This window comes from Sipha flava, unplaced genomic scaffold, assembly GCF_003268045.1.
Source record: "Sipha flava isolate LNK unplaced genomic scaffold, YSA_version1 23_pilon_pilon, whole genome shotgun sequence".
NCBI classification, from domain to species: domain Eukaryota; kingdom Metazoa; phylum Arthropoda; class Insecta; order Hemiptera; family Aphididae; genus Sipha; species Sipha flava.
The window spans coordinates 355315-367124 of NW_020272884.1; the positions used below are offsets into that span (position 1 = coordinate 355315).

An 11810-nucleotide genomic window follows, 5' to 3' on the forward strand; every position below is an offset into this window, starting at 1 on the left:
TTATGCGCCCCCCCCCCAAAAAAAAAATTAATAATAATATAATACTTATTATTTTATCCATAATCGAGATTCTAAAATTGTTAAAATATAACTTATAAATGAAAATCGTTTAATACTTTTTTTAATTAACAAATTAAACAAATTATAATATAATAAAACATATAATTTCCTTTTTTTATAACTAACAAATTATAATATAATAAAAATACAATTTTTTTTAATTTACATTTTCTTCTTTTTATTGTTTTATTTTTTTTCATTAAGTACATAATTTTTAAAATTAATTTTGCTAAAATATTTTGCTGCCCCTGAGACTTGACGCCCTTGGATATGTGCTTACCCTTGCCTCCTCTAAATACGGGCCTGATTACCGTTATTTTGAAATAATTTACTATTGACTACAGGTTGACTATTTTCGATTGTTATCACATGAGCATACAACACAAAATTTAGGGAAACCGTCAATCATAATGTACCATTGTAATTAATATTATATCGATTACGTATATTTACTTATTTTTACTTACTAATAATAAGCGACTTACAAACATACATTATTTTTACGAAGTATTGCCATCATGGAATTTCAAAAATTTGAGTTTTAAGTACCAATACCTTTTAGAACGTTTAGAAAATTACAAATTATTACAAATTCACTTTTCTTAACAAATTATTTTTTTTCTAGCATATTTTAATCGTATTTTGAACAATTCATTTTTTTTAAGGTACATTAGGTAGGATAACTACGTTTGAAATTAATCATCCATTCAATTTGGGGGGGGGGTTTGAACCCCCAAAACTCCTCCCTGCGTCCGCCACTGCCTTGCATATAATATTTTAACAATATTAGGTTATTAACTTTGCATATTATATAAAAAAAAATTAATTACAATTTTTATTATGTCGCTAATTACGGTTAACTCAATAGTACGATGTATTTTAACGCTCAGATTAATAACAAATAATAAGCAATAGATAGTTAAGTTTTACGTTGTTAAAAAAAGGTATTCCTCCATTCCATCCGGTAACAATAAGCAGAGATAACTATAAACTTATTGTACTTAAGATAAAACCAACCGATCTTATCGGATATAGTCTATATAGGTCTCTAGTTACGATAGCGAATGATGTACAGGTCGACTCGATACGAACGGCGAAACAATTGGTTTCGTTCACGTCACGCGGTTAGTACCCCTGAGTTGCTGCTGTATGGCGGCGAACGTTTGGCCTTTGGTCTCGGGCAACCACAGCCAACAGAAAACTGTCGAGAACAGGCAGAACATCGAAGATATCAGATAGTTGCGGTACATGCCGCCGTCCATGGCGATCACGGGATAAGCCTTGAGGACCACGAACGACGTGAACGTGAGCGTGATGGTGTTGAGCGCGTTGGCTAGCGACCGACTGTTGGACGGGAACAGTTCGCAGTTAATGGTCGAGTAGAGCGTTCCGAAGCCCAGGTTGAACGCGACGCACAGCCCGCTTGTGGCCGTCACGCACAGCCATCCGTACGTGGTCACGTCGTACCCGGTGTGCCGGTCCGCGTAGAAGTACGCGCATATGATCGCGTTCAGCGCGAAGCACGACGCGCTCGACGCGATCATCAGCGGCCGGCGGCCGGCCCGGTCGGACAGCGCGGCGGCCGGCAGCGACGAGAACAGCAGCCAACACGCGAACACCAGCGACAACCGGTTGGCTGTCTCGTCCACGTGCACCTCCGCGAACGTGATGGACGCGTACGCGATGAGCGCGGGCACGCCGGCCATCACCCGGAACACGGACAGGCCCTGCACGACGATCAGCGCCTTGAGGCTCACCAGATCGGTGAACAGGTCGGTGAACGACGCGTCGCGCATCTCTTCGCAGATGCACTCGACCACGGCGTTCATCTCGTCGTCGGTCACCGCGTGGCCGCCGGACGAGTCGTCGCCGCGTAGCCAGAGCATTGTGCGCTTAGCCTCACGCAACCTGTTCTTCATCACATAGAAGTGCGGCGACTCCGGTACGAAAGGGAAGAACGCGCAGAACAGCACCGGGCCCGCCATCGCCGCGTACGTCAGCTGCCCGTAGTCCAGGTACATGCCGGCCACGTACACGAACAGTATGCCAACGTACATCATGATTTGGAACGTGGTGCCCAGCGCCCCGCGGATCTTCGGCCCTGCGATCTCGCCCACGTACAACGGCACCACGGTGTACGCGCCGCCGGCCAGCAGCCCTTGCATCAGCCGCACCGCGATCAGCCCCCGAAACGTTCCGATGAAAATGAGCGCCATCCAAGTGGCCAACGCCACCGGCCCGATCATCAGCAGCACCGGCCTCCGACCCCACCGGTCGGCTATCATGCCGCAAGGAATCGACCCAAGGATCAGTCCCCAGTTGTACACGGACGCGAACCACGAGCTCTCGTCCACGGTCATTGGGATCGGGCTGTTTGGTCCCAGCAGTTCTTCCATGATCGGTGACGTCCAGCCCAGTATGATGCCCACGTTCATTATGGACATCGATCCTGTACACAACCATAATATTAAATTGTGTTACGTTAACATCAGAAACATGTCGACCGTTTATGTTGATATCAATATTATTATAGTTGGTCATCTCGGTGGTTTCGTGTGATCTTGTCTATGAAACACATGCATGGAATCTATTTCGAGAATTACAGAGATATATTTTTTTATTATTTTTTTTTTTTTGGTTAAATTATTTTATCTTACGTATTCATAGTGACATCCACTGATTATACCCAATTAATATTATTATATATGTATAAATAAATAAACAAATAGTTTATACATAGAAATATATTAATAAATAAATTTTTTCATAGTGACATCCACTGATTATACCCAATTAATATTATTATATATGTATAAATAAATAAACAAATAGTTTATACATAGAAATATATTAATAAATAAATTCTTATCCTGGAGCATTATTAGATTTGTAATGTATAGGTTTCGAATTAAAAATTCATCGTTAGATATATACAAAGTTAATAAAATCGCGACTGAGTATGAAAACTTAAAGAAAGGAATACAATCAGAAAAATCGATTGTTTTCCATAGATACCATTTATTTTAATAGGAGAGCTTATTTAAAGCTTAATGTTTAATTATAGATATGTTAAAAAATTTAAATACTTTGATTATTATCTAGTGTATGTGTAATTCTTCTAAAACTGAATGAGTGTAAATGTTCTTTTAGGTATTTAATATTTCTAACTCTATTATATCAAAATGAATATTATGGCTTTTTTTAAACATTTGAAAAAGGGACAGTATTTTTTAATTTTATTCCAAAAATATGTTCTTCATATTTTATTTTAAAATATTTTTTTTGTCATACCTATATTTTAATTTATTTATTACAATTACATTTTAGTTTATATATGCAAGTATTTTTAAAATAAGGGTTATTTTTGTGAAGGTTTTATTTCTATTATTTATGTTTGATTAAATTATTATTCGTTATAAAACTGATTTTTACATTGTTAATAATTATTGTTTAGAATTGTATTGAATTTGTTAAATATATTATTTTGATATTTCATACTACGGTAGTAAACAATATTATTTGGTGAATTGTGTTTTATTATTATTATTTTTTTAATACATTTAAAATTACAAATACTATTATAATATAATATTATATTATATTATACTCTAGGCCAGGGATTTTCAATCCACGGCCCGCCCTGTCATAATATGTGGCCCGCGATCTCATTTGAAATTAAGCATGTATATTTTCTACTTCGATAAAATGATAACGGTTAAGCCATCGCTATCGAAAATATGCGATAAGCTAAATTAAATTACCTACCTAGACATAAATGTTTGGCTGTTGTCTATTAGTTCGTAATCGATTGTGGAACGAGCATAAGGTCGGGCGTACATTTAGACGCAGGCGACACAACGTAGCGCAGGAAATACTGTGTGATCTATGTGAGTGCATATTTCGACGCAGTTCTGTGCCATCGTCCACTTAGTCATGAACGAAATTATAGCAGAAAATTTAATACAATTCAAGTTCTGAATCAGTTTCTGACGGATAAATTTCATGAACTTTTATTTATTTACATTAAATACACGTAAAAAAAATTGTAGAAAAATAATTTTTTAATTTTGTCTTCATGTAGTTGATATGACTAGTGTCATGTAAGACAATGTAATGTCGGACGGCTTCAATCACAAACTCTTCCGTAATAAAATTAAAATAATAAATAAAATATTGAATTAAAATCAAAAAGATGGAAATTATGTTAGGCCGGCATAACTGGAAAATATTCCAAACGCGTGTGGCACGTGTGCAGTAATCTGTGTCGCGATCACTACGTGACGCAGGCCAACATAGATACTGCTCTGCCCTGCCTCCTAATATGCGCTAGTACGTTCTAATAGATTACAGAAAATTACGCTGCGTCGCCTGCGTCTCAATTTGCGCCCGGCCTTACATTTTCTACATAATATTTGTATTATATTGTAGTTTATGGGTGAGTAAAAAACGTAAAATCTCGGATGAAAATCGCGTTTTTCAAGAAAAATGGTCCAATAACTATGTTTTAAATTAGTGAAAAACAATGTCAGTTATCAGAATTAAAATAAAAATTTGTAATTTAAAATGTAATCATATAAATTTCAACAATCAAACTGAATATTTGTATAAAATACATGTTTTTACTATGAATGTGGCCCGCAAAATTATTAAAAAATAATACGTGGCCCGCTACATAAAAAGCTTGAAGACCCCTGCTCTAGGCTAAGCTTTTATTTATTCATTTATTTAATTTATTAACTAGTTATTTATAAATTAACTTACGAGTACTAACCACTTACTAATTTTTAATTTTTATTTAATTTTTTATTATTGTATAATTCATTAATTTCTTCGTAATAGTTACTTATATATTATCACAACTCACAAGGCAATGACTAGTTACAGAACTAAGTGTCCAGTTATCTGTGAACTATTATTCGTAACCAAAGATATACTGAAGTAGTAAATTCTACAAATAATTTTAAAAATAAATACTTCTGGAAGTAAATAATTTTACAGTTTATTTGTATGAATACCTTATCAAAATGACAAATTTATATTTAAGCTATTCTAGTTACAACTATCTTTAATTTTATTTAACAAAAGATCAATAAAAATAAGTTCATAATTGACATTCATAATTGGTAATGGTATTAAATTTTGATCAGAAATTATATTTTGTTTATACTATATTTATCTATAAATTATTGCTTGAATGGAAATTTGATTTATAATTTAACTTATTAATTTTATATTTTAAACAAAGCGAGAACAAATTAGATATACATAATATGTAATTTATCTTCTCTGTAATCAGTTTTTAGTATAGTAGCTAAGTTTTAATAAAACTAATTTGCTCGACCATAATTATTGCCACTTAAATTAATTACAAATCGATAAAAATGTTATGAATATCCTTACCTGCTATCACGGCCGTCAACTGTCTTAAAACTCCTTTGTCTACCATTTCTTATATCGAAATAAAAAAATTAATAAAGAAATTAACGAAAATTAACTTGAACTTTATATATTTTATAAACGTGGACAGTCTAACCATGTAGTGCATATTTAATTAAAGTATGGTGTTTTAAATTATTGTGATAGCTACAATATTATGGCAATAAAATGTCTAATTGATTGTTGTTGCTTTCAGAATTTATAAAATAGTATCTAACCACTTTTGATTCATGCGTAACGTATATGTAAAAGCATAATAATTAATATCAACTAATGAATAATCATGCATTTCACAACCGACTGACGGTTCGTGTACGAATATACGAAATGTTTTATGTATGATGTAAAATATCCAATAATGACGGCAACCAATTTTAACACTTTAAATTATATAAAATTGTAAGATAAAAATCACTAATTTAATTAATTTAAATATTTTAAAATATGCTAAAAACCATGTTAACTATGATTCTGAATTTGGGGAAATTGTTGAAACTTATGAAAATCTTCATGCTAAAGAAACACGATTTAATAAAAATACCACTCCAAAGGTAATGTGTTCGTTGTCAAAGGGATTTATGATCATATGCAAATGAAAACAACTCCAGAAAAACATTGAAAGTAGGCTATTTAGAGTTGATAAATTATCAACTTCAATCGTATTCGAAATGGTTCGGTATTACTAATTGTCATCACATTCAGAACTTCGAAACTTAAATATTATCAGTAAACGACCATGTTTTAAATTTATCTACAGCATAAAAGTTCGATATTCATACTACCAGGCCCGTATTTAAGGGGACACGGGTAGGCAAATGTTCGGGGGCGTCAAAATATTTTAGCAAAATTAATTTTAAAAATGATGTACTTAATGAAAAAAAAAAAATGAAATAGTATGTTATATTATGTTATAATTTGTAAATTAAAAAAAAAAAAAATTGTATTTTTATTATATTATAATTTTTTAGTTAAAAAAAAGAAAATTGTATGTTTTATTATGTTTAATTTGTTAATTAAAAAAAGTATTAAGCGATTTACATTTAGGTATAAGTTATATTTTAATATTAAAAAATCTCGATTACGGACGAAATAATAAGTGTTATATTATTATTATTTATTTTTTTTTTTTTTTGGTGGAGGCATAAATTATATGATCGGGGATGCCAAATTTTTAAATATGGGCCTGCATACTACAGGTATAAGTACGATTGCTATTGTTGATGAAACTTAGTTTAGAGATACACTTTATAAACCTAAAACTGAAGAATTGTAACCGATGATTTACCATTTATTTAAAACTTTGAAAAAAATTAATTCGCTTGTGTTCTGTCTGGACGATGAATATTTCAGCGTGATATCATATTTATAATGATCGACATTTTTAAAATTATTTATCGTTAAATGTTGTACTATTATCTCTTTAAAAATATTAACTTTTAAAAATGTTGCACCTCGCAAAAGCAAAAAAGGTTTTTATTAATAGTCTGCATTTGAAATGATTTAAAAATCCGTAGTCGATGATTTTTGTTGTAGGAACGGAGGTATTGTTTGGGTCCTGCGATGTTGGATCGGACAATGAGCGCCAACAAGCTATGCGGTAACGTGGCTCAGACGCACTTCACGATCCAAACAGCTGTGGCTTACTTGGCGTCTCTGTTGTTTAAACGGAAGCAATCTCTTATTGTTTATGGGGCTGCTGAAAGGTATAAGTATATTTTGCTTGCGTTATTATCAAAATCAACACGCTCTAACCATTAAATAATATTTTCATTGTTATCATGTTAGAGTATTTATAATAATATAACAAATATAATTTACCCAGAATAGGGTTATTTAAAAATGTAATACTAAATATTCCCATCGATCCTTCTTATACAATACAAATACTATTGTAGTAAATATTTGTAAATATTATTATTGTAAATATTAGGGAGTTATTAATAATACATAAACACTCATACCATCGTATATCAAATCAGAATATTAACGATGATTCTGTTTCAATTGTAAAAAAGGAAAAGTGATTATTACAACTATTTCGTGAATTTGGGCGTGCAGAATTGCAAATTAATCGCTGACGATTTTCTTCAATTAAGCTCCAACAATCAGCTATCGCTCGACATCGTATCTATACTGGCTACACCACCCAACACCAATACTGGGGTGAGATCAATATTTATTATTATATTGAGGATTTTTACGTACTTTCGTGGCCATGCACGTATTTAGTTATACATATTCGATGTTTGCATTTGTTTTATCTGGACTATCGAATTTGTACGTTACTTTAAATTCATCGACATACCCATTTGTTATAATTGTAATATGTATGGTAGTTGTGGTGTTAATACAGGTCACGGACCCTGTACAGCTGGTGTGCTCGAAAGGCGGAGACTTGACGTTACTCAGGGCTGTGGCATCGTTGGACTATACAGAGGAATCGTCAAATATACCTTGCATGTTGGACCAGAGAGACACTCTTAGGATGGCCATGTCTAAACCTCAGGTGTAACTTGCACATCTTGTTTAACAAAATAGTAATGAAAAATAATGTGGTAATTATATATGTCATGATGTTCTCTTTTTGGGTATTTTGGAAAAAAATATATTATTATAAGCTATCGATAAACACAATCAAGAAAAATAAAGTAATGAGAAAATAAAACCAATAAATATTACTATATTACATAATACTAGTATATATTATTATAAATATATTTTTTATCGTATAAAAAATTGATGCATTTCCAAAAAAAGATTGGACGATGGATAAATTGAGTAAAAAACTATACATTTGATATGTTTTCGAATTATTTTAACATGACTCAGAAAAATGTATAGTCAAAAAATGAAATTAATGAAATGTGTATTATAATTGAAAAACATTTATGTAAATTAAGAAAAAAATGTTCAAAATATTTTTACCCCAAAAAAGACATTCGTAAAAATTATAACTAGGTAATAAATCCATTCATACAATCTGATCAAAATATATTATCATTAACAAATGAAAAGAAACAGATTGAATTGAGTTCAGATGTGGGGTTATACGAGATTTTTAAAAGCAACAAAAATATAGGTCAATTTTGGATAGAGGTTTCAAAATGAATTTAATAGATTGGCCAAAGAAGCATTAAAAGTACTCATTACATTTTCAATAACATATTTGTGTAAAAATGGATTTCCCACAATGACTACAATAAAAAATAAAACTAGAAATTAACTGGACTATTTCATCAGCTATGAGAATTAGTTTAACAAAGTGAATTACACTAAGAATTGAGGAAATAATTTTATATCAACAGCAACAATTAAGCCATTAAGAACCTTAATTTACAAATATATTTATAGAATAAAATATTTGGTATAAGTTTTTTTAATTAAAAAAAATAAATTTTAATAAAATATTTATTTTATGTATTTTAGGTACACAATGTGCTATATACAGTACTTATAGTATTAATTATTAATAATAATTTATGCGAGTATATCAGGGACGAATCTGAAGCCTAGTTTAGGGGGGCGAATAGGAATATTTATGAGTGATATATAGATTACAATGAATAATTGACCGTTATTTAACCAATTTATTGAAAAATAAGTACAACGCTTAATATAAATAATTAACTAAGTATCTTTATTTAAGTACCTATAAAAATTTACTATTCGAAAATATTAATTACAATAATAATTTAACATTTCTTTTTTTTTTTTCATTTGCAAACCTATTAATGATTTCTTCTATATTTACAATAATATATGAAAAATATTAAATAAATCTGTAAAAAATCAATCACCACATTACCCCTCCCCAAAGATCTGCACCTGGAGTATATAAAAACAAATATATTTAGGGGATCGTCCTAGTAAAAAGGTGGAGAAACACTGAACTACAATATTGACTATTAATTTACTTTCATCACATTTTCGAAAATAGAAACCGTTATATAAATTATAATCACTCTAACTAATGTTTGTCGTTAATCTCATTCATTGGTAAACAAGCAGACTGTAAGGTGGATAAAAGTCGTTAGTTTTTAGAACCAACCTAATCTAATGCAATGATTTGGATTTATACTCATAGGTATATTTATGATGTTAATGTGATTCTGAGTAAAAATATTATAGCATAATCGTAGGGTAAGTGAAATCAGAACAATTTTTTTAGAATAAACCGTGATCCATTATGAACTATATGATCCATCTATAGAGCCACCATTGAGAATACATAACTTGTAATTTTTATATTGAACTAATCATATATTCTCTTGTGCCTAGCAGAAAATACCTTCACAAGCTTTTGCGAGGCCCTGACAAAATCACTACAATTTTCATACACTTAAACATATCTAATTATTCTAACTTGATGAATTATTTATTTTTTATTTACTATTTATTTTTAATACCAACATAAATATTTTCAGTTAAAAATGACTTAAGCTCCAATTAATCCTTGACTGCTTTTAATTTTATATCATAATATCATATGAAAATATATTAATTTTAATAAAAGAAGATTAATTTTTTTTTTGTCTTATTTTCAACCAAATATCAAAAATTAAAATCTATCTAAATTCAATAAATTACAATATACATGTTTTGGACACCTCCCGAAAAACATTTCTAAATACGGCCTTGGGTTAGGAGCGGATAGGATAAGCTGCCTTCCGATAACGACGGCACTGACTACAGGTGCAAATCGTAGTGTATGAAACGCATTCTCGGCTGGAATTGGAGAATGGTGGCATGGTAAAGGCAGTGGTCGAGGAAATGAACGGCTGGGCATATGAGAAACATAATATGGAAAATTATTCATCGATCAGCGCCGACGATAAGTTTAGTACGTCAGTGGAGACGCCCTGGCGACCCACCGTTTTTCAACCGATCGAGGTCTGTACATCATAAAATATTAAGTACTTAGTTACTGCACTAACATAAATTATATTATAAAATGGTTTTTTATTTTATCTGTTATACTACTAAATTGTTGTATACATAGTCATATAGACGTTTTAATGAGACTTAACATAAATATATATTATAAATAAAGAATAGAGATATTCTAAGTAATGAGATAACTTTTTATTAAAAAACGGATACCAAGTACCTATTGACCGGGAAATGATGTTAATAAAAATGAGCTACTGACAGTAAAATTATTGGACGAATACCTAATAAGACATATTTATTGTGAATATTAAACTTTACTTTTCTGGTGTTATTAATACATTAACATTATAATTTCAACTTAATGCAGTTTTTTCGTTCTATGGTTACTTAATCAACGGGTTAAAAATAAATAATTTACATGTTAAATTAATATAAATATTGTTTGATACTAGTTATCCATTGTTCATTTCTAAACGAAACTGGCTAATAGTCCTACAACTACTATATGAGCCAGATTGATAACAATTTTCATGTCTAGAAATTTGTTACGCACACCAAATATAAAATTAATTATAATGACTAGTGTTCAAAATATGATTAGTAACTTACATCACGTGTCTGAGTGTTTTTGAATAATAATTATTTCGTTTGTGTTTCAGATTCCTGACAAGGATCGATTTGAAACTATGATATTATATCCGGATAAGACGATCGAGAACATGGAAAAGAATCACGTGACTGGAAGCCTTTACTTAGCTGCCGTAAAAAGAGTGGTATTGTATCTGGATTTTTTTAATAGTTTGTTATTATTGATTATTGCTTCATTGTTTTAATTCAAGGAATTAATGACTTTCGATGCAAATCACTTAATACGAATGGCTGAACAAAGAGGATTGTTTGGTAAACCAGTTAAAGGGCGTAAACCAAAAATTCCTAGTCCTATTATATTGTCTTTGACAAACAGCGATGAACCCAGGTAAAAAAAAAAACTTAAAATAAGCATGTACATAAAAATTTTCTAAAAGTAATTGATCAAATTAAATATTTTAGAGTGAAATTAAAATTTGAGCAAATGCACGTTCTGATTCCTACGCATACGTTTGTACAACGATGTACAAGTAAAACAATATGGTGTCCACGGTTTAGCAAAGCATATGATAAGACTTCAATGGCCAACCGTTGGTGGAGAATAAGCATCAATCACGTAATCAAATCATTGAGGAAACCCTTTTTTGTGTGGACAAAAGTACAAATGGTCAGATTAGGGAAGCGTACAAACAGAATTCCATTGAGCTTGAAAAAAGTTACAGCGACTTTCAAGCCAAAAAAAAAAAAACAAAACAAAATGGATTAATACAATTATATAAATTAATATAATAAATTCATGTATAATTAATATAAAAATAAATTATACATAATATATA

General features: G+C 31.1%; 1 protein-coding gene across 1 annotated transcript; it reads right to left on the reverse strand.

The window, feature by feature from the left end:
- Positions 1 to 721: 721 nt before the first annotated feature.
- LOC112684056 (facilitated trehalose transporter Tret1-like) lies at positions 722 to 5761 on the reverse strand. The gene is made up of 2 exons (XM_025555353.1): positions 5461 to 5761; positions 722 to 2509 (listed from the first exon to the last, which is right to left on the reverse strand). The coding sequence occupies exons 1-2, from the start codon at positions 5504 to 5506 to the stop codon at positions 1173 to 1175; spliced, it is 1383 nt and encodes a 460-aa protein (XP_025411138.1). The 5' UTR covers positions 5507 to 5761; the 3' UTR covers positions 722 to 1172.
- Between the last annotated feature and the right edge of the window lie 6049 nt (positions 5762 to 11810).